Below are 23,785 nucleotides of genomic sequence, written 5' to 3' on the forward strand. Positions count from 1 at the left end.
TATGCCAAGAATCCAACGATGAAAGCGGTTTGAGATTTGGACGCACAATTTAAAAAATAAAACGTTTTGAATATACAGATCTATGAGAAGGGGAAAACTTTTCGATTGCGATAAGTGCCGCACATGCAACACGCCATTTATCGCAACCTGAGAAGGTTGGAGTGATCTTTGCAGCGAGTATTTTTCAACTAGTGATTTCGCCCAACGGGTGCCTTCAGCGCTTAATAGAAGCTCCCATTTAAAGGACCCACGCTTTCGTTAGCCAGGGGTACCCCTAGCACGAACCCAACAGCCCGATGGCACAACCAGGCCTATTAATGGGCCTCCCCACTACCCCACGTCAGTTTAGTGGCTTAAAGAAAAAAAGATATAATAAGCCCAATTTTCTGCTCACTACCGTCAAGTCTTGAAGCTGGACTGAACCTGATTATGAATAACAAAATATTTTTTTCATAATATGTATAATAAGATTGTCATCAAGTTGAAAAAATGGATCCATACTAGTTATGAAAACTAAAAAATGCCAGAATTTAAGAAAACATAGAAGAAATCTTGGGGAAAAATGTTTCAACAAAAGGATACCCATGTTTATATAAACAAATTTGCCATGGTCCAAAGCAATTAGTTTGCCATGGTTTAAATTCATAAAGTTTGCCATGTTCCAAACATATAAAATTTGCCATGATTTGAAGTAGGGATTTGCCATGATCCAAATCATGAATTTTCCCATGGTTTGTTTTTATTTTATTTTTTGCATTCGATAAAAAAGTAAATTTTCCATGTTGAAAAAAAATTCCATGATCTGAGGTATGAATTTTCCATTGTCCAAATTATTTTTGTTATTGGTTGAAAAGATAAATTTGCGACGGTCTAACCTACATCTTTTCCATAGCCAAAACAATAACTTTTCCACGTTTGAAAAATGAATCTGCCTCTGCCCCCCCCCCCCCACCCCAAAACCCGCACGCATCACAGTTGGATGTACAAAACCATTTGGGGACCGACGGGAGTCACTGGTGCTACCGCCGCATGCCCTCGTTGTCCCTGGGTGGTGTCGATGTGAGTTGGTGGGTGGGGACGAGAAGAAGAAGAAGATAAGGTGAGGGGAATAAGCGAGTGGGCGACCTAGTGAAGGGAAGATGCGATGGATTCTGAAATGTTTCTGACAACGAGGCATAAAAATTTGCTCTGTGGTTCGTACTAATAATTCAACGATATGAAGCACGTTCATGACAAGATTCAAAAAATTTGACGTCAGATTTTTATGGATTCCGTTATTTGATGATTTTAACAAGTTCAAAACATAATAATTTTGTGTAGTATAGAATAGAAGAAAAAGGAAGGAAACGATCGATTCAGCTGGCCTATCCATTCTGCTCCTCTCCCACCGAAACCCTCCCCTCCGGAAAATCCCCCAACCTTTGGTTGGCCAAAATCATGGACGGAGATCGACGGACGCCGGCGGCCGCGGCCGCATCGGTGCTTGACGACGACGACCTCCTCCGCCTCGGCTTCCCCACCTGCCTCGTCCACGCGGCCCTCGTCTCCAAGCGGTGGCTCCACCACGCCTCCGACCCGGCCTTCCTCCGCCGCTTCCGCGACCGCAACCCGCCCCGCCTCCTCGGGATCTGCCTCTGCTTCTCCGGCCGGTACCGGTTCGTGCCGTTCCCGCCGCAGCCCCCGGAGCTCGCCGCTCCCATTCGCCGGGCGACCTCCTCCTGCGCCGCCGCCTTCGCCCGCAGAATCCTGCCAATCAAGCACTGCCGGAACGGCCGCCTCATCATAGAGTTCTTCGACGACGACAGATGCGATTACTCCCTCGCTCCGCTGCTCGCCGGGGAGCCCGCAGCCGTCCTCCCGACGACCCCGCTACCCCACCTTGACTGGGACACCACTCAAGGTAGATTGGTTGAGATGTTCCTGCCCGAGGATGGGGGCCGCAACGGCATCACCTTGCTGTATCTCTGGGCGGTCCGGCGAAAAGTCTACGCCGAGTTGTACGTTCTGGGATCCGGCGGATGGGGCGTCCCAGCCACCGCAGTGACAGAGATAGAGCTCTCGTTTGACACAGAATTCCTTGAAATTCTACCACCCATCCATGGCAAGGTCTTCGTGCTCACCGACTCTGGGTATGCCCTGGGTTTAGATTTGGCAGCGGCGAGCTTCTTCACCCTTGAGCTCCCAGTTGGAGTGCGCCACAATTACAAGCTCTCATGTGCGGAGGATTCCGGGCTCTATCTTGTCAGTGCAGACGGGTTTCAGCTCAGTGTGTGGCTCCATCCGATGTCGGGCGACGGCAATGGTGCTGGCTGGCTGCTGGTGGACACATTTTGCGTCCGTGAGGCTGAGGCTTGTGCACGTCTTGTAAGGGACCGTTGGATCCCTCCCGGTAATTATCTTGATGTTGCTGCGGTCGGGGACAATGCCGACTTTGTGTTCTTGGATCATACAGCAAGTGGCACTCTCTTTTATGTTCATCTGAGGAGCAGGGTAGTTGAGAAAGTCCATAAGAGGGTGCCAGAAAAATGTTATGTACCTCACCAAATGGCTCTCTCTCCCATTGTGATGATCTGGCCGCCTGTTTTCCCTGCACGAGAGGTAGGACATGATCAAGAGGAATGACCCCCTGTGTTTGATCTTTGTAATATCTTCACCGGGTATGACTTCTGTAATAGAGAGGTATGTTTCTGACTGTGGTAATGGAAATTGATGAAAAATCAAAATTATGCTGATGGGCTTGGTTGCATCTCGTCTGACTAATGTAATGTATGCTATTTCACCGTGATGTTCCTCTCCTTAGTTTGGAATGTGTTTGCAATGTGTTGAAACAATGTGTGCAAGTCTATCTGCTATTTACCCAGAACTAAAATATAGTAGACTCTTTAAATGTAATGGTTACCAATGTGATTAACAGATACAAAGATTAGTCGATTCAAATGTGTAGAGTTTGTGTCACCAGCTCATAGTCGTAATCTTGTAGGTTGGATCATAAGAACCTTTTTTCATCTCAATAAATAAAAACTAAGAGTAGTGCATTGCAAGAGACCAAGCTGAACTGCATTGAATCTTCTAAACTTGATTGCAGTGTATATAACATATTTGTTGTGTGAAGAGTCGGTAACTAAGATTTTTCTGGTAATGATCAGTAGTGCAGAAAAACTTTGAAAGATGACCATGTAAAAATGACAAGCATCAACTGGAAGAGAAATACCTGAAAGTACAACTCGTGGCAAGCTTCGTTTCTGTTACGGACAGGGATGGCTCAAACGATAAGATAAGTTACGCATGTGTTGTGCTGTACATTATTATTTGCATTAAACCTGACTTCTGTTTTCCAATTTTTATGTCCACAAAGCTATAATCCACCCATCATCACTAGTTCACTACTATTAGTTCTAAGGAAAAATTTGATAGACTTCATTAGATGAAGTTTTCTCCCAATGGCGCCCATAAAAAATGGGATGGATATCTCTCCCATTATGATGATCTGGCTGCCTATCTTCCTGGCACGGAACATAGGGCATTATCAAGAGGAATGACCCCCCTGTGTTTGATCTTTGTAATATCTTCACTGGGTACAACTTCTGTAATAGAATGTATTCTATTTCACTGTGTTTAATTGCTCTCTTTGGTTTGAAACGTGTTTGTGCATAGAATTTGTCATGGCTGTTGAAACAATGTATGCAGCTCTATGCTATTTGCACAATACAAGATATAGTAGATTCTTGCATTTACTGGTTGCCAACTTGATTAACAGATACTGAGCTTAGCAATGCAAATGTGTAGAGTTTATGTCAGACTCACAACCATATAACACTGGGTGTTGCAGTCATGTAAGATTGATCTTAATAACCTCTGTCATTTATGTTAAAAGGAAATTGAAGTCTACAGAAGTGTATTGTTAGATATCCACCCGAACTGCACTGAATCTTCCAAGATTGACCACAGCGTGTATAAGATATTGCCGAAATGAAGACGTACGGTAATGAAGATTTTATCATAGTGATCAGTAGTGTAAAAACAAAACCTTGGAAGACAAGCAAGTAGAAATGAGGAGCAGCAACTGGAACAGAAATGATTGAAAGTACAACTTTTGGCAAGGAAGCTTCATTTGTGTTCTGGAAGGTGAGCATGTTGAATGTTAGTTGTGATATCCATCTGCCACATTAGAACTTGTTTATTTCTCCGATTTCTTTTTCCAATCCATCCATCATCACTAGTTCACTACTAGAAGTTATAGGCGAGATCGTTAGGTGTGATCTGGAGCTAGTTCTCTACTTAATTTTGTGCTATCCATTAGACAAAGGGGTTTTAGGTGTGATGCATGATTTCGACATCTCCACACTATTGATATTCCATCTCACGCACAAATGGGAAAAACAGGCTATTAGAGTGTATCTAAACCTAGCTTATCAGGAACCTCTGGAATCATCAGCTGAAGCATTGATTCAATTGATGCAACCAAAGTTCAGCCTATCTTGAATCTTTTGATTCTTCACACCATTTTTCTATGTATGATTCTAACAACAAAAGTCCAACCTGTTCCGAATCTTGATTCTTCTTCATCTTACTTATTCGAGACACTATTCAAAAATATCAAGGATCAGCCACTCTCCTGGTCATAGCAAACTGTAACTGGCCCCTACCAAAAGAAAAGATAAAAAAAGTGTTAGCTAGAATAGAACCTTTAGACAGAGAACAAATATTCTTCCTGATTAGCCACATCTCATAGCGATTCCCTTGCACCTCAATTAAGCATGCAATCCTGCGCCGACCACTCCCGCCTCTTTACCCGATGCAGCTAGTCATCTACAAATAAGCATCATTTCATCGGCGGCAGGCTTGTCGGCACCACCGACCAGGTCATGACGCTGCACGTCGGCGGCCAGCTCGTGCCGCTGCTCCGCCAGGCTGGCGCCCTCTGGCTCTGAAGATCTATGACAGCAGTGGCTGATGCGTGTGTGCAGTTATGTGTGATCGCAGCCTCGAAGTTGAGCTAAGCTAGTGATCATGTAGCGCATCTAGTGCATCTACATAATTTTGGAAAGGTCATTATCAAACATATTAACAGTCATGATTTTTCAGTTTGACCTCTTGTTGTCATATGACAGATGCAATGGATGCTTTGTGATGAGCATCCTGAGCAATACTAAAGGAGCTTATGCTTATCTTATCTTGTCGTTGCTTAATTTAGCCTACTGTTGTGCTAAGACCTTGAGAGAATCCACGGTATATATAATGCTCCTCAGTAAATGGAGAATATAGTGTCATATCGTACATGTTCTTCTTGGAGCTATATAATGGTAGTAGATAATAGGAGGTAGATGCACTAATTCAGGGAGGTTAGTATGTTGAGGTAGATGCACTGGTCCAGTGAGCTCGGTATGGTACGAGCCAAAAAGAAGGATCTACCTAGGCTGCATTTGGCTTATGGAATTGCAGCTTGTTTGGCCAAAAAATGTTTTTCTACTCTTAGCCTTAGGTGAATGCTGTCGATGGCGGGAGGTAGGGCACTCCATGGGCCAGGGTGTCCTCCATTTCGCTTTTCAAACCCCATGGAAACTCCGAATACATGCGTCATCCTAAGTACAGGCACATCGATTTACTATTATTTGTGTAACCCCTTATTTTGTATACTTTTGTTGCTAATTTCCGTCGCAGATTAACAAATTAGTACTGTAGATTGCAACGCCATTCAGTAACCTTAAACTGAGTGGGTTTAGATAGTAGTTGATATAAAGGTCTAAAAGATATGGTAGGTCAAGATTAACCTTCTAATTCTATACGTTCTTTTCGGCAATCTCATACCTATCACGGAGAAATTAAGAGATATGTCAAGGCTTCTGTAACAAAGTGAAAAGGCGTTTTTCACTATCAAGTTTGCGCACTAGATAGTTTGACTGTGTAATGTAATTCTGGTATCCATGCATAAGATTGGCGGTCTTTTTTGGGAAGTTTTTACCCGTATTTGTTGAAAGCATATCCCTCATGACATAGCTTATCATCACATCCTGAATAGGAAGGTATGTTGCTGATGAGGTAATGAAAATTGATGAGAAATCAAAATTAACTGGGTGGGTTTGATTGGACCTCCTCTGATTAATGTATGTTGCTGACGAGGTAATGGAAATTGATGAGAAATCAAAATTATCTGTATGGGTTTGATTGGATCTCCTCTGATTGATGTATGTTATTTCACTGTGTTTAATTCCTCTCCTTGGTTTGAAACATGTTTGCATGCATAGAATTTGTAATGCCTGTCAAAATAATGTGTGCAACTGTATCTGCTATTTGCCTTGCCCAATATTCAAAATATAGTAGACTCTTGCATGTACTGGCTACCAACTTGATTAGCAGATACTGAGCTCAGCAATGCAAATGTGTAGAGTTCATGTCACAGCCTCACATCCGTAGAACACTAGGTGTTGTAGTCATTTATTTAAGATTGATCTTAATAACCTTTGTCATTTCATTAAAAGAATGTTAAGTTTGCAGAAGTGTATTTGGAGATATCCATCAGAACTATACTGAATCTTCTAAGCTTGACTGCAGTGTGTATAGACTTGTCAGTAATGAAGAATTTTTTTTTAGCCAAAACAGGAGCTCTGCTTTTGCGTTGAAGATAAGGAATTTATCGTAGTGTAATAGAAATGAGGAGCAGCAACTGGAACAGAAATGACCGAAAGTACAACTTGTGGCAACGGAGCTTCATTTGTGTTCTGGAAGGGATGGCTCAGACGATACAACAAAGGTGAGCATGTTGAATGTTAGTTGTGATATCCATCTTCCACATTAAAACTTATTTATTTTTTCCAAGAAACTTTGCCCAATCCGTCCACCATCACTATTTCACAAGTAGTTCTAGCTAGGAGAGATCGTTACGTGTGATCTGGAACTAGTTCTCTACTTAATTTTCTGGTATTCCTTCTCACGCACAAATGGCAAAAAACAAGGAATTAGAGTGTATCTATCCTAGCTTATCAGGAACCTGTTGAATCATCAGCTGAAGCATTGATTCAATTGATATCACCAAAGTTTAGCCTCTCTTGAATCTTGATTCTCCACACATTTTTTTCTATATATGATACTAACAACAAAAGTTCAGTCTGTCTTGAATCTTGATTCTTCTTTAAAAATATCAAAGATCAGCCACTCTCCTGGACATAGCTAACTGTATGATTTTGGCCCCTCCCAATTCCCAAAAGCAAAGATTAGAAAAGGTGGTGGCTAGAATAGAACCTTTAGACAGAGAACATATATTCTACCCGATTAGCCACATCTCATAGCGATTCCCTTGCACCTCAGTTAAGCGTGCAATCCTGCGCCGACCACTCCATCCTCTTTACCCGCCGCGGTCATCTATAAATAAGCACCGTTGGGTCATCTCCATCATCCAACTCCAAGAACACAACAGCCTAGAGCAAGCTCAAGTGAAGTGAGCTGATCAGATCGACCAATCACAAATCCCCAAGAACAGCCTACTAGCTACCCACCAATTCGCTCGATCAGCAATGGCAGACAGAGTGACGAAGCTGGCGTCGCAGCGGGCGGTGGTGATCTTTGGGGCGAGCAACTGCTTCATGTGCCACACGGTGAAGACGCTCTTCACAGAGCTGGGCGTGAGCTGGACGGTGCACGAGCTGGACAAGGACCCCCGCGGGAAGGACGTCGAGAGGGCGCTCGTCGGCATGGTCGGACGGAGCCCGCCCGTGCCAGCCGTCTTCATCGGCGGCAGGCTTGTCGGCACCACCGACCAGGTCATGACGCTGCACGTCGGCGGCCAGCTCGTGCCGCTCCTCCGCCAGGCCGGCGCCCTGTGGCTTTGAAGAGTCATGGACAGGGACAGCAGTGGCTGATGCGTGCGTGCAGTGATGTGTGATCGCAGCCTTGAAATCGAGCTAAGATAGTGACCATGTAGTGCGTGCTCTGCAGTGCAGCTACATAATTTTGGAAAGGTCATCAAACATATTAACGGTTATGACCTTTCAGTTGTACCTCTTGTTGTCATGAAAAGAGTAGAAAGGATGCTTTGTAAGAGATGAGCATCCTGAGCAATATTAAAAGAGCTTATGCTTATTATCTTGTTGCCGTTGCTTAACTAATTTGATGCTTTGCTTAATCTGGCTGGCTGTTGTGCTAAGGCCGTAAGAGAATCCACGGTATATATAATGCTCCTCGGTGAATGGAGAATATAGTGTCATATCTGCTGGAATTATTGGAATTTTATTAGACAGTTGTACCTCTCGGTGTGCATCGAGACGTTAGACAGCAGGCCTTCAAATCCCTGCCTCTGTACAGGAGAGAGGCAATAAGGTTTTTAGAGAGTCCTCTAGCGCAACTGTTGAATCTTCCTTTTTCGTGGCAGAGAACGATGGCTTTTTCCCCAACTTGGATTACCTTCTCGGCGATATGACGAACGGTGCACCAACATCTTCTTCCATCGCAGCGTACGTTTTCTCTATTTTGTTAGGTTTTGCATCCGGTTTAATTCGATTATCATCTCTATTATGATTATCATGTTTTATTTACCTACCGTCTTTTGGTCTTTCTGGATCAAATTTAACGGAAAATTGCTCAAATATTCAATAATATTGCTCACACTTATCTCGGGGCTATAGTACATGGATAGCTTGGGGTAGATGCGCTGATACATAGAGGGGAGATCTCGGTGTGTTGAGAACTTGAGATAGACCCACTGGTTCAGTCAGGGCGTGTTTGGTTGCCGTGAGCTATAGTACTCGCATTGCATACATTTCCCTACTCAACCTGGCTATGCAAATGCAATCTCAAATGCACCATCTGCATGGACAGAACCACACTGCCTGGTGTTTGGTTACCTACATGTTAGTGGACAAACCCAAGGCATGGTGTTTGGTTGTATGCAACGCCTGGTGTGTGGTAACCTCTTTGGCTAGTTGGTGAGGTTACCAACACACTTCGGCACAACCATGTAGCACACATCATAAGCAGAGCAGAGTATAAACAGAGGATCAACTACTTAAGAACATATTCAGATAAGTAGTACCACACTTCATAACAGTTCTACGCATAAACCATAAACATAAACAGTTCAAAGCAGACTCGATAGTACTTAGGTAGGCCCCGGCTCTACTTCTTGGCGGCGAAGGCTTCGTCGTGCTTCCCGCACTTGTTGACGACCTCAATGCCATCGTCGTCGAAGATGATGACCTTGAGGGTGTCGGGAGTGAGGAGCTTGAACGTCACCATGTAGCCGATCTTGATCTGATGAACGGCTGCGTAGGTGGCCCAACCCTGATCCAGGGTCACCCTGCCGTTCATCAGCTTCACCGTCACCTTCCAGGAGCAGCCGGTGTTGTTCCTGAGCTTGAACTCCGTCGGCACAGCGACAAAGTGCTTGGTGAAGTCCAGGGCATGGGGATGCACTCAAGCTTCGGTGCAAGGATGACCTTGCAGAAGTGAGTTGGGCCATCCTCCTGATGGTGGTGGTCGTAGTTGCGGCGCTTGTTGCTAGGGGGCTTCTCCACGCCCTCGTCGTCGCCACCCTTAAGCGTCTTCAGGTCTTCCTCGGCGGTGGGCGGCAGCACAACCTCGTCGGGCATTGGGTGAAGGGGCTGCTTGCCCTTGTTGTCAACGACCGGGAGCACCTCCGTGCCCATCTCATTGCTCTCCTCGATCTGCACACAATTCATGGAGTCAAGCACAACACAGAGTTCATGGCTTATTGAAGAGCATGTAGTTAAAACGGCATGACTGTCACTCTTCTCCTTCTCTCCCTATATTTACTCACCCTGCCCATCACTACTTACCCACCCCCTCTCTTCTCTCACTGTCAACCTTCTTCTTCCCCATCGCCATGAGCTCTAGCTCCGGCTCCAACGCCAACCCCTTCCCTTGGGGTATTGGCTGGAGGGCCTTCTTCCTCGGGTGGTTGGCTGGTGACCGCACCAAGTTCGAGAACACCATGGAGGTGTGCTTGAACTTTGGCTCCATGCCTGACATGCAGAATGAATCTAATGCAGTGCTCATGAAGGCCACTAAAGAAGAGCTGAAGACGCTGATTCCCGACCCAGCGAAGGGCGCGATGGCAGTTGACATCATTCGCTGGGCCATGAATCATGCTGTCTCCGACGACGCTAAACAAAGGAAGAAGTGGTGCAAATACAAGAACTACTGGGCTCTTAATGACCGCCGTGCCGCAGTGTACTGGAAGACGGCTATCGCGCTGCCGGCGGTCATTGGTGGGGAGCCTAAGGAGGAGGAAAAGCGGTGCAGATGCCAGTGAGGGTGCCGGAGCCAGGCTGTCATACCTGGCAGATCGACCTCGACTCCGCCGAGGACGAGGACGACGACCCGCCGGCCCGCACGGCGATGAAGAAGATGAAGGCCAGCGGCTCGACCAGCCGCTCCGCACGCCGGTGACGGCCGCCGCGGTCAGCCGGTGTCCGTTGTGTACCCCCTATCCCCCAATCCCCTTCTGCATTCCGATCTTGCATCTATAAACTCGTATGAATTGGTATGAACTAGTATGAACTACCCCTATGCTTATCTACCTCTATTCCCCATTCCCCTCCGCCGTGGGTCGAATCTATCGCTGGATCGAAGGGGGAAAGGTTTTGCATGTCGAACAAAGAGAAGTGCTTACCGCCATTGCCGCGCGCCAACTGCTGATCCGCTCATCGGTGATGGAGTCCGGGGGTGTTCTTGCTCTGCTCCGATCCGCCGCCGCTGGTGAGAGTTCGGAGAGTGGGGAGAGGGAGCGGTGAGGCTAATAACTGTTGGCGCTTCGGGAAGCAACGTGGCTTCTCGAGCATGGCCGCGCGCGTGCAGCCGCCGCCGCCGCCCACGTGCACCGCTCGGGCCTGGCCCTGGAGAAACTGTCGATTCGTGCGTTCCCAGGGAGTCAGGCCCAAGAGTGCTTTAAGGTTCGTGCCATGCGGGCCGCACAGTAAATGCAGGCAACCAAACGAGCCACTTCCTTCCCGCGCGGGCCAGGCTGGGCTTAATGCGGGCAACCAAACACGCCCTCAGTGGCGGTGCCAGGAACTGGCCAAGGCCTAGGCCGTCTCGGACAACCTTCATTTACTGTAGCACAATAGCTACAATAAATGCTAAAACCAAGGCAACGATGCTATACACACGACACATGTGCACGATTTGTGGACGATGTAGTTAATCAAGCCGTTGGTTTGTGAGAATAAAATGCAGGACACCGTCTGATTTTGAATCGTGCATGAATCGGCCACGCAGGCGTCGTGCGCAAAGCAGTTTCGAAACCAAGGAGGGACTTGGTCGTTACGCCCCATGCCACGGGTCGGGCTGCCTGAGGCCCATCTCCGTCGGTGGTGGTCACAGGAACTGGCCAAGGGCCAGGCAACCCCAGGCAACCTTCGTTTACTGTAGTGCTATAACTACAATAAATGCTACAGTCAAGGAATGACTTGGGCCTCACGCCCTAGGCCACAGCCCGGGCTGCCTGGGGCCTGTCTCCGCTCGTTGGGTTCAGTGAGCTCAGTATGTTACATATCATCCTCATGCATGAGAACACATTTCAAATCAAGACAAAATTGATGTTGAGCTCAAGGCCCTCCAAGTTCAATTTGCATTACCAAACTTTGGTGCTTAGTTAACTAAGTCTCTAAAGAGCAAAACAGAGTCGAGAAAAAGGGCAGGCAGAAGCTAGGGCAGAGCAACAACAATGAAAAGGAGCTGGCCCAACAAGGTGGGTCACGGGGATCCTACCTTTGCCATTTCATTTGAAAAATCAAAGTAGGTGACAGTAGTAGGCTTTTCAGTTTGCAATAAGGAGAGGACATCTCCAACTCGGACCCCTAAAACCGACATGGTATTTATCCATGGACGCGTGGGATCGGTCATCCAACCATGCCCGCATATAGAATTTGAACAAACTGGACGATTGTCATGTAAACATGACGAAATTAACTCAATTTTAGACATGATTTACATAAGACAACCGGTATTTCGTCTTCCAACTGAAACCTAAAAAACACATAAGCTACCTTGTAGTGTATGGTGACCTCGTACGCGTGGCCGGCCTGGTCGGCGGCACGTCCATAATTGTCTGTGTCGTTGTCGTCGTTGTTGTCGACGAAGTGGTCCTTCCAGCGGTGGAAGGGCGTGGGGGAGCGGCGACCCTGCCCGGTCACCGCCTAGCACTTGTGGAGTAGTTGTCCTACTTCCTCTTGCGTCGTGCAGAGGGCGCCGCGGCCAACACCGACCCTGGCTGGGGAGCCTTGACCTTACCCATCTCACTGATAGCAGCGACGTCAATCTCACCGAAAGACCACTCCTCGCCATATTTGGTGAGCTCCCCATCGAGGCGGCGTAGTTGTCGCGTGACCATCTTCATGGTGGTTAGCGACCGGCCACGGGCCCAGGCCTTCGTGAGGTCGGGGTCTGAGCGGACCCAGGTCGACGATTTGTTAGACTTGGTGAATGCCGAGTGGCGCACCGCTCCTGCCTAACTGCCCTCTCCTTAGCCGACACGACGCTCCGCGGCGACGAGCAGCCGCCACCATCATGGCCATCGAGGTAGTGGAGGAGGCCCTCGTGCACCTTTGTGATTGCAGATGACACCTCCTCCTTGATGGCCTTCCTGCGCCACATGAGGCGTGGCGGCAACACTGGCCGATCGATGTGGACCTACCCGCTATGCACCAGCGACGCCGACACGTCCTTCATGTGATGTTCGATTTGGAAGCCACCTTAATGCGGCACAACGACTAAAGTAACCTTTTCGGTCTCCGCGTTGGCATTGAAGTGTGCCGCTCACTCGTCTGGTCGCATCGCTCTGATCGGCATGAATGTCGTGGGGTCATATTAACTCTGGAGCGGGGCTGACCGGCGTGAATGAGTGACAACCGCTTCATGCGGAGGGCTTTGGGTGGGACCAGAGTGTCGGGCGTGTATGTGGCTGCACTCCGGACGCGCGCAAAGCCCCTAGATTTGTGTCTGCTTTATGGGATTTCATACAACCGGATCGCTCTGTGGACCGATGTGGTAACGTGTTGGATGACAAACTGCGTCCGAACAGTTCGGTCCAGACGATTGTGGGGGTTCGTGGATCCATGGTGAAGATGCCGAAGTCATTCTTGCAACCTTGCACGCTTGGTCAGCGGATCGAGATACGTAGGAGGACGTAACTCTTACAAAGTCACATTCGCTATATTGAATATAGAGCGCGTTTCACATGTTTTGAAGGCCAGACATGTGAAGTCAATTTAGATCGTCGCATTTGAGCCTTCATAATTTTCCTACATATAGGACATATATGTCTCCTTTTTTGCGGGGATGGACATATATGTCATTCGCTACAGACTTATTCTTCAATTAGATTAAAATTGCACATTTGGTTAACCAACAATAGTGGACTAAAGGTCACACACATTAGAGCCTGGTGGCGGCAACGAGGTCGTTGTTTGTCGGTCAGAGACGCGGCCGGCGCAAGGACAATTTTCACAGCGACGATTTTGGCTGCGGGGTACCAATTCCGGCGGCGGCGACACTTGAAATTATACTAAGCATTGAGCCAAACATCCAACCGCCTAATTCTTAGTATAATTTTGAACAATGTCGACGACCCTACTCTCCTCGACAATGAGGGTAGCTGCCTCTCCTCCTTTGAGTGCGGCACCTAGTCCGATCGCCAGGAGGGAAGTGGTGGTTATGGACGACGAGTATGAAAGTGGAGGCTCTGGGCAGCAGGGAGGGAAGTGAAGATTGTGTGTGGCGGGGATATGATCTCGGTAGGACATGTCAATGGCATTTTATGGCCGTGGTCCAAAGGAAAACATGGCGAGCGGCGAAAAAAGTGGCGAGATACATAGCGAAAATGGTTGCAGGAAGTTGGCATGTAGGCGGCCGTCATTAATTGACACGCCTTTTGGTGTCATGGGCGTCTGACGTCCACACCATTGCCAGGGAGAGGAGACGGGCCGCGCGGGAGGTCGGGGAGGGAAGTGGATCTTCCAGCACAAGCAGTTGACAGATAGAGCTCCCTCCAAACCAACGCCCTCATCCTCCAAATATGAAGGCTCGCTGCTCGATTTGGAGCGCCCTCATAAATTATGGTATCAGGAGTCGGATGACGATTGCATTAGAGCGGTCATTTCCATAAAATGTCATATTGACGGTCCCTATGTTGATTGACGCGATGTAATGATTTTGCTAGAGTTGCTCTTAGAAAATTGGTAAATACACTGGCAGCGCTGCAACCTGCACGCGATCACTGCTATAGATGCATATTGGTTTTCTCTTAAAAAATGTAGAGGTAATAGCACCAGGAGTCCTGGAACTTGTCCAGGATGTGATGATCTAGTCCAAAACTTGCAAAAGCAAACTATTGCATCCCTCAACTTGCACCCAATGTGCAAATTTGGTCCTAGCCAATCAGACGACGACAAGTGGAACCAAGTCAGCAGAGCCGGTCAGCGCAACACCTTTTGCAATTACCCATTTGGCCTTAGCACTAATCAACCCGCACTACACCGCACTTTTCACCTGAATTTATTGGGTCTCCCTCCCCTCGCCCAATCATTCGTCGCCCTCGCCCCCTGTCCGTGACAGGCCGACAGGCCGTGCTGGCTGCGCTCGCGTGAGCCATGGCGTCGTTGCCGGACTTCACCGGCGGTGTGCACCCGTCGCCTACCGCGCACCAAGTTCAGCCGTTCGGTGTCAACCCTCCGGATTATGGTTAGTCATCCATTCTCTCTGCTTTGTTCCTCCTCTCTGCTCAATGTCAACCCTCTCGGTCGGTGTTCTCCTCCCCATTGGATCGTCCAGTTTTGAGCTCGTTTCAGGCCCATTGGTTGGTACTTCGTGGTTGTAGTGCTTCCCGCGATGTCAAACTGGCTATTGGGTAGTCGATTGTAGTCTACGGTTTTGGGTGAAGTTGGTGATTTTAGGCAAGAACATAGGGTTCTTGTTTTGAATGTTTTTCGGCCAGACTTTAGGTTTATGGCTTGTACGTACATACTGTTTTGCAAATACGTGCCAATTTGGCCTAGGGTTTGTGCGTAGGGGGCAACATTTGCAATGTAAAAAGTCTAAACTTTGTTTGGCCAATGTAGGGCACGACTTGAGATAAGTAGTGGATTAGTACTTAGTTTGTACATTAGCCGTGTTAAATTAGTTTGTTACTGCTTTTGTTGAGTTAATTTGCAAGCTGTAGTTAATTGAATTTATTCCGTTAACTGAATTCAGTTGCAAGTTGCAGTTAACTGAAAAAATCAGTTAACTCAGTTTCTGAAGATAGCTGAATTTATTCAGCTTAATTAGTTAAAGATGCAGTTAGCTTGAATATTCATTTAAAGATGCAGTTAAATGTATTTATTCAGTTATCTTTATTGATGCGTGTGCTTACATTCTGCACTGTGTGGTTGTAGTTTGTGATTCAGCAATGGGACTCAGTGTGGACACCCCTTTCTTCACATTAGAACTGGAGCACAGTAGACTATTCTGTGGACCAATAAATAACATGGAGTACTATAATCCTTCAGTGGAGGTGCTTGACTATGTTGATGCTAGCACATTCTCATATGCAGTCATTGAAGAGCAGCTGCTATGGTTGAGATATCCTGTTAATGAGCACATCATTTATTGGTGCATGCCTGACAAAACAGTTTCAGATGGTATGCTCAGAACCAGAGGTGATGAGGATGTGAAGCAAATGATAACAGCCAATGCTCAGCATAAGGTTCTTGCAATCATGGTTGATCATTCAGATTTCATCAGTAATTTCAGGCAAGATTGGATATGTACAGTGGGAGCAGTAGAGAATCCTGTCAGAGTGGTAAACCCAAATGATGTTGCAGCCAGTGCAACTAGTTCTCACAGCATCATTTCAGTCAATGCTAAAGATCCAATTTCAGAGTTTGCAGCACATGAGACAGAAGGAGACAACTTGCTGGCTAATGTTGCAGAAGAAGAGCATTTGCTGACTGATGTTGCACAAGGAGAGCACTTGCTGACTGATGTTGCACAAGGATAGCACTTGCTGTTTGATGTTGCAGTAGAAGAGCATTTGCTGATTGATTTTGCTAAAGAAGATCACTTGCTAACTGATTTTGCTGAAAAAAATCACTTGCTGAGTGATGTTGCAGAAGATGTAGTGCTTTCAGATTCAGATTTCAGTGACAGTGATTATGACATATATGATGGAGATGATGATCTTTATGAAGAGAACATTGACTTTGATGTTGATGAAGAAGCTGAGCAAGAGGAGGAAGAGGTGGAACCTGACTATGTACTTGATGATGAACATTTGAATCTGTTAAAAGAAAAGAAGAAGAGCAACTGATATACAAGTTCAAAGCTTTCAATTTCAAGGTGGACATGGAAAATCCTGTATTTAAAGTAGGGATGGTCTTTGCTGATGTGGTTGAGCTGAGAAAAGCTATTACTGCATATTCAATAAGGAACATAATGCAGATCAAAAAGTTCAAAAATGACAAGATCAGATTTCATGCAGTTTGTCAGAGTGATCTGTAAGTGCATCTAGTGCCACCCCTAGTTGGTTTTGGAGTATTGACGACAAACCTGGTTGAGGGACTAATGTGTTTGTGAGAATTATAGGATAACACAGGTAGTAGTCCCTCATTGATTCAGTTTATCTACCGGAGATGACCCCTAAAAATGTATGAAGACATTGAAGACAATGGTGGTATGTGAAGATATTCACATTGAAGACTATGACAAGAGAAGACATTGCGTGAAGACTATGGGGCGCGAAGACTTAGTTGTTTCGTTGTCTCCTTTTCTTCTTTGTTGAGTCATAGGAACCACCGTACTGTTAAGTAGGGTCCAAGTGAACAAAGTCAGAGTGACTGAAGTGATGCTCAACCAAAATCCTATGTCTTCGAGCGAAGACAATGAGAGCAAATCTTATCCAGAGTTGGATGAGTCAGCTTTGCTTGTAGCCTAAGTAAAGTTGCCGCGTGTGTTTGAAATCTGACCATTGGAACACGTGTCAGTTCCTTAGTGACCCAGGGTCATTTCGGACAAATCAGGTCGGGTTGCCTAGTGGCTATAAATAGCCCACCCCCTACAACCATAAACGGTTGGCTGCTCAGAGTTAGTGTACGGTTTTTGTCGTTTGAGAGCAACCCACCTCGAAGCCTTTGAGAGAGAATTCCTTGCGAGGATAAAGCCCTAACCACCCAGAGCCAAAGAGTGTTAGGCATCACTGAAGTCTTCCTGTCTGTGTGATCTGAAGACTTATTACACTTAAGGACTGTCAATCCTCCAGCCGGTTAGGCGTCGCGTTCTGAGCATCCAAGAGTCATTGTGGATTGCCGGTGAACGAAGTCTGTGAAGGTTTGGGAGTCTACCTTGAAGACTTACCAGAGTGATTGGGCGAGGACTGGGTGTCCTTAGCTCAAGGGGAATAAGGTGAAGACGCGGTCTTCTGAGTTGAATCTCAGCCTCCCTAACCAGACGTACAGTTGTCAAAGCAACTGAAACTGGTCCAACAAATCATTGTCTTCAACGAGTCACTGGTTTCGTCCTTCCCATTCCTTTACTTACTGTTGGCCCTGGTGAAGTCATTGTATGATTGCATTATCTTTTGTCTTCACTGAGTAACTGATTGTTCTGATTGGCTTCACACTATCTTCCTACCTGATCTATACTGCCTAGCTGCTATTAGTCATTGTGCTTTCACTTCATTGAATACTTGACTATGGCTTGCTTAGTATAGTCTACCTTCCGTTGCATGGTAATAGGTTTATTTCTATCGTTTGTCTTCGAAACTTCCATGTTTTGAAGACTTTCATAAAAATCGCCTATTCACCCCCCCCCTCTAGTCGATCACTAGCACTTTCATGATCGCCCATGGCTGCTTAAGGCTGGCAATGACAACAGGACAGGAGGATTTGACACCAAGACCTGCTATGGAGATCATATGTGTCAGAAGAAGTGGAGGTTGAAGGACATGACATCTAAATTCCTTTGCAACTATTTCATAGATGAGTTCAGAATGACCAGAAGATGTCACTTGGAACATTTTCAAGGAAAATAAAAGAAGAGTTTAATTGCACCCCTAATAGATGGAAGCTAGCTAGGGCTAGGACAGCAGCACTGAAGGAGATCCATGGTGATGAATAAGAGCAGTTCAGTAGACTATGAGATTATGGACATGAATTAAGAGAGAAGAACCCTGGCTCGACTCTTTTGTTGGCAACTGGACTGGTCAAAGATACCAAAATTTCCATTGGGCAGAAAAATGTTTGAAAACACTATATTGGTCATATGATGCCTGTAAGAGAGGGTGGCTTAAGGGATGTAGGCCTATTATCTTCATAGATGGTTGTCATATGAAAAATAGGTTCAAAGGTGTGTTGCTTAGTGCAGTTGGCATTAATCATAATGACTGCATTTTCCCCATTGCTATGGGCTGGGTGGAAGTAGAATGCACAAGTTCTTGGGAGTGGTTTCTCACAACTTTGAAAGATGATCTGAACATCACCAACAGTGCTCCTTTCACACTTATGAGTGACAAGAAGAAACGTCTGATAAATGTTGTCCACAAAGTTTGGCCAGATACTGAGTACAGGTTTTGTGTGAGGCATATTTATCAAAATTTCAATGAGAAGCACAAAGGAGAGGTACTGAAGCAAGGCCTGTGGGCCATTGCCAGATCACCAAACAAGTTGAAGTGGAGAGAGAACTGTGAAAAATGGATGGTCACAGGTCAGCTGCTTTCCACTGGACTGAAAAGACTAGAGTGGAAAACTTGGTGCAAAGCATTCTTTAGTGGATTTCCAAAATGTGACATCCTACTGAACAATAACTCTGAAGTTTTTAACAGTTATATCCTTGAGGGTAGAGAAATGTCAGTGCTAAGCATGCTTGGGTATATTTTTTACAATATAATGCACAGGGTGATGAGTAAGCAAAGAGAAGTTATAGAAAGGTGGGCAGGATAGATAATATGCCCAAAGATCAGGAAGAAATTGGACAAGAACACTGAATTTGCTGCTAATTACCATGTAACAGAAGCTGGCCAACAGATGTTCAGAGTTCAGTCAGGTAACAATAGCTACACAGTTGATCTTGGTTTGCACAAATGTGATTGCAGGAGATGACAGTTGTCTGGAGTACCATGTCGGCATTCTATAGCTTGTTGCAGGGAGGAGAGGATTGACCCAGAGACAATGGTTCATAAGTGCTACACTGTTAGGACATATCTGAAAGCATATGGATACACTCTTGTTCCTCTAGGAGACCCAAATGTGTGAGAGGTATAGAATGCTTATAAGGTGCATCCACCTGTGTTTACAAAACAGTTGGGAAGGCCCAAGAAAAATAGGAAGAAGACTCCTAAGAAGAAGATGAAGAATGGTGTTAGGGTTTTGAACAAGAAAGGTGTTACAATGCACTGCTCAATTTGTGGTAGAGCTGATCACAATAGGAAGGGGCATTACAGATGGCATGAAGCTCTCATTGAAGAAGGGGTAGAGCTAGTTGATGAAAACTACGATGACCCCACATTTATTCAGGTTACTGAATTTACTGCATTTTACTTTACTGAATTTACTGTAGCTGTCTGAATTTACTGTAGTTCTCTGAATTTTGCTGTACGTGACTGAATTGCTCAATGTTTTTGTGCGGAACATATTCCCTAGTCAGGCTAATCCTATACTAGATCCAATGTTGTCACCAACCAGTATGGTCTACAACATGGCTCAAAGAGAAATTTCAAGAAGAGCTCCACAAAAAGTTCATGGCCCACTACCTAAGCAGTCTTCATTTGTTGTTGCTGCTGGTGCTGCAATACCTCAGCCAAGAGTCACTACAGAAATGAATACAGGTAGGCAAACAAGGGCAAGCACAATAATTGAGAGAGGAGAAGGCTCTCAAGCTTCTGGTAGGGGGAGGGGGAGGAAAAGACAAAGGAATCCAGATGCAGGTGGAGGAAGAGGGGCAACTGCAGCTTCAGGCAGAGGAAGAAGGCAACTGCAGCTTCAAGCAGAGGAAGAGGGGCAAATGCAGCTGTAGGTGGAGTAAGAGGGGCAAATGCACCTGCGGGTGGAGGAAGAGGGTCAAATATAGCTGCAGGTGGAGGGAGAGGAGCAACACAACATGCAGGCAGTTGAAGAGGGACAGGAAATGTACATGCTTGGAGAGGAAGAGGAGAAAGAATAGGAGGAAGAGGAGGTATGCTAGGTGATAGGGCATACTGGCTACTGTTTAGAGAGGAAAGGAGTGGAAATTCCTGACTTGAATGCTCCTCCTGAAGAATTTGTGGTTCCTGATCCCTGACTTGGTGGGAGATCACAGTTCCATCCTTTTGCAAAGGCCTAAAGTGATGTAAGACAATGACTGGCCTAACAGTGGCTTAAATTGCCAATTTTTATGGCAAAACATTTTCTTAATTTGACATTTTTATGGCAAATATTGGCATTAATTGCCTTTTTTGTAACTAAATATTATGTTGCAAAACTAGGGGATAACTGAATGTTGGATGGCATATGAATGTTGGTTGTCAAAGGAGCAAGTTTGTAGTCTAATTCATTTATGAAAATGTGCTAGTTTGAGGTCCACTGAACTTCTGAAAGTGATCTAGTTCCTTGTGTACTGCATTTTTCAAAAAATTAGGTAATTTGTACTTAACTGCATTCATGCAGCATTTCTGAAAATTGGTACTAATTTGTGAAAGTGATCTAGTTTTTAGTTTGTATTGTACTGCATTTCTGAATTTTAAGTTTGTACTATACTAATTTGTGAAATTGGTACTAATTTCTTCCTGATCTTTGGGCATATTCTCTGCCCTGCTGATACGTCTCCAACGTATCTATATTTTTTGATTGCTCCATGCTATATTATCTACTGTTTTGGACATTATTGGGCTTTATTATCCATTTTTATATTATTTTTGGGACTAACCTATTAAGCGGAGGCCCAGCCCAGAATTGCTATTTTTTTGCCTATTTTAGGGTTTCAAAAAAAAGGAATATCAAACGGAGTCCAAACGGAATGAAACCTTCGGGAACGTGATTTTTGGAACGAACAAGACCCAGGAGACTTGGACCCTACGTCAAGCAACCAACAGGGAGGCCACGAGGTAGGGGGCGCGTCTACCCCCCCCCCCCAGGCGCGCCCTCCACCCTCGTGGTCCCCCTGTTGCTCCACCGACGTACTTCTTCCTCCTATATATACCCTACGTACCCCCAACGATCAGATACGGAGCCAAAACCCTAATTCCACCACCGTAACTTTCTGTATCCACGAGATCCTATCTTGGGGCCTGTTCAGGAGCTCCGTCGGAGGGGGCATCGATCACGGAGGGCTTCTACATCAACACCATAGCCTCTCCGATGAAGTGTGAGTAGTTTACTTCAGACCTTCGGGTCCATAGTTATTAGCTAGATGGCTTCTTTTCTCTTTTTGGATCCCAATACAAAGTTCTCCCCCTCTCTTGTGGAGATCTATTCGATGTAATCTTCTTTTTGCGGTGTGTTTGTTGAGAGCGATGAATTGTGGGTTTATGATCAAGTTTATCTATGAACAATATTTGAATCTTCTCTGAATTCTTTTATGTATGATTGGTTATCTTTGCAAGTCTCTTCGAATTATTAGTTTGGTTTGGCCTACTAGATTGATCTTTCTTGCAATGGGAGAAGTGCTTAGCTTTGGGTTCAATCTTGCGGTGTCCTTTCCTAGTGACAGTAGGGGCAGCAAGGCATGTATTGTATTTTTCCATCGAGGATAACAAGATGGGGTTTTCATCATATTGCATGAGTTTATCCCTCTACATCATGTCATCTTGCTTAAGGCGTTACGCTGTTCTTATGAACTTAATACTCTAGATGCATGCTAGATAGCGGTCGATGTGTGGAGTAATAGTAGTAGATGTAGATAGGAGTCGTCTACTTGTCTAGGATGTGATGCCTATATACATGATCATACCTAGATATTCTCATAACTATGCTCAATTCTGTCAATTGCTCAACAGTAATTTGTTCACCCACCGTAAAATACTTATGCTCTTGAGAGAAGCCACTAGTGAAACCTATGGCCCCCGGGTCTATCTTCATCATATTAAATCTTCCAATACTTAGTTATTTTCTTTGCTTTTATTTTACTTTGCATCTTCATCATAAAAATACCAAAAATATTACCTTATCATATCTATCAGATCTCACTCTCGTAAGTGACCGTGTAGGGATTGACAACCCCTTATCGCGTTGGTTGCGAGGATTTATTTGTTTTGTGTAGGTGCAAGGGACTCGCGCGTAGCCTCCTACTGGATTGATACCTTGGTTCTCAAAAACTGAGGGAAATACTTACGCTACTTTGTTGCACCACCCTTTCCTCTTCAAGGGAAAACCAACGCAAGTGCTCAAGAGGTAGCAAGAAGGATTTCTGGCGCCGTTGCGGGGGAGGTCTATGCAAAAGTCAACATACCAAGTACCCATCACAAACCCTTATCTCCCGCATTACATTATTTGCCATTTGCCTCTCGTTTTTCTCTCCCCCACTTCACCCTTGCCGTTTTATTCACCCTCTCTCTCTATCCTCCCTCTCTTTCTCTATTTGCCTCTTTTTGCTCGTTTGCTTGTGTGTTGGATTGCTTGCTTGTCACAATGGCTCAAGATAACACTAAATTGTGTGACTTTACCTATACCAACAACAATGATTTTATTAGCACTCCGATTGCTCCTCTTACCGATGCTGAATCTTGTAAAATTAATGTTGCCTTACTGAACCTTGTCATGAAAGATTCGTTTTCCGGCCTTCCTAGTGAAGATGCCGCTACCCGTCTAAATAGCTTCGTTGATTTGTGTGATATGCAAAAGAAGAAAGATGTGGACAATGATATTGTTAAATTGAAGTTATTTCCTTTTTCGCTTAGAGATTGTGCTAAAGCTTGGTTTTCATCTTTGCCTAAAAATAGTATTGACTCTTGGAATAAGTGCAAAGATGCTTTTATCTCTAAGTATTTTCCTCCCGCTAAGATCATCTCTCTTAGAAACGATATTATGAATTTTAAGCAACTTGATCATAAACATGTTGCACAAGCTTGGGAGAGGATGAAATTAATGATACGTAATTGCCCAACACATGGTTTAAATTTGTGGATGATTATACAAAAAAATTATGCCGGTTTTAATTTTTCTTCTAGAAATCTTTTAGATTCGGCCGCGGCAGGCACTTTTATGGAAATCACTTTAGGAGAAGCTACTAAACTCCTAGATAATATTATGGTTAATTATTCTCAATGGCACACCGAAAGATCTACTAATAAGAAAGTGCATGCGATAGAAGAAATTAATGTTTTGAGTGGAAAGATGGATGAACTTATGAAATTATTTGCTAATAAAAGTGTTTCTTCTGATCCTAATGATATGCCTTTGTCTACTTTGATTGAGCACAATAATGAATCTATGGATGTGAATTTTGTTGGTAGGAATAATTTTGGTAACAACGTGTATAGAGGAAACTTTAATCCTAGGCCTTATCCTAGTAATTCCTCTAATAATTATGGTAATTCCTACAACAATTCTTATGGAAATTATAATAAGATGCCCTCTAATTTTGAATCTAATATTAAAGAATTTATTACTTCGGAAAAGAATTCCAATGCTTTGATTGAAGAAAAATTGCTTAAGATTGATGAGTTGGCTAGGAACGTTGATAGAATTTCTCTTGATGTTGATTCTTTGAAACTTAGATCTATTCCACCTTAGCATGATATCAATGAGTCTCTCAAATCCATGAGAATTTCCATTGATGAGTGCAAAGAAAGAACCGCTAGGATACGTGCTAACAAAGATTCCTTTATAAG

General features: G+C 45.0%; 2 protein-coding genes and 1 pseudogene across 3 annotated transcripts; 2 read left to right on the forward strand and 1 right to left on the reverse strand.

The window, feature by feature from the left end:
• Positions 1 to 1,337: 1,337 nt before the first annotated feature.
• LOC125549129 (uncharacterized) lies at positions 1,338 to 3,284 on the forward strand. Of its 2 annotated transcripts, none has more exons than XM_087513970.1 (2): positions 1,338 to 2,679; positions 3,147 to 3,284. In XM_087513970.1, the coding sequence occupies exon 1, from the start codon at positions 1,438 to 1,440 to the stop codon at positions 2,620 to 2,622; it is 1,185 nt and encodes a 394-aa protein (XP_087370096.1). In that variant the 5' UTR covers positions 1,338 to 1,437; the 3' UTR covers positions 2,623 to 2,679; positions 3,147 to 3,284. The 2 variants fall into 2 exon arrangements, with proteins under 2 accessions (XP_087370096.1, XP_087370097.1); XM_087513971.1 differs by having other exon boundaries at positions 3,150 to 3,280.
• A 4,227-nt stretch (positions 3,285 to 7,511) lies between these two features.
• On the forward strand, positions 7,512 to 8,119 carry LOC147981448 (putative glutaredoxin-C2). The gene has a single exon (XM_087513972.1). It carries the CDS (start codon positions 7,512 to 7,514, stop codon positions 7,824 to 7,826), a length of 315 nt encoding a protein of 104 aa, XP_087370098.1. The 3' UTR covers positions 7,827 to 8,119.
• Positions 8,120 to 8,457: 338 nt separating this feature from the next.
• On the reverse strand, positions 8,458 to 9,683 carry LOC147981449 (putative B3 domain-containing protein Os03g0621600; annotated as a pseudogene).
• Between the last annotated feature and the right edge of the window lie 14,102 nt (positions 9,684 to 23,785).

This window comes from Triticum urartu, chromosome 3A, assembly GCF_056163025.1.
Source record: "Triticum urartu cultivar PI428250 chromosome 3A, HENAU_Tu73, whole genome shotgun sequence".
In the NCBI taxonomy this organism is placed as follows: domain Eukaryota; kingdom Viridiplantae; phylum Streptophyta; class Magnoliopsida; order Poales; family Poaceae; genus Triticum; species Triticum urartu.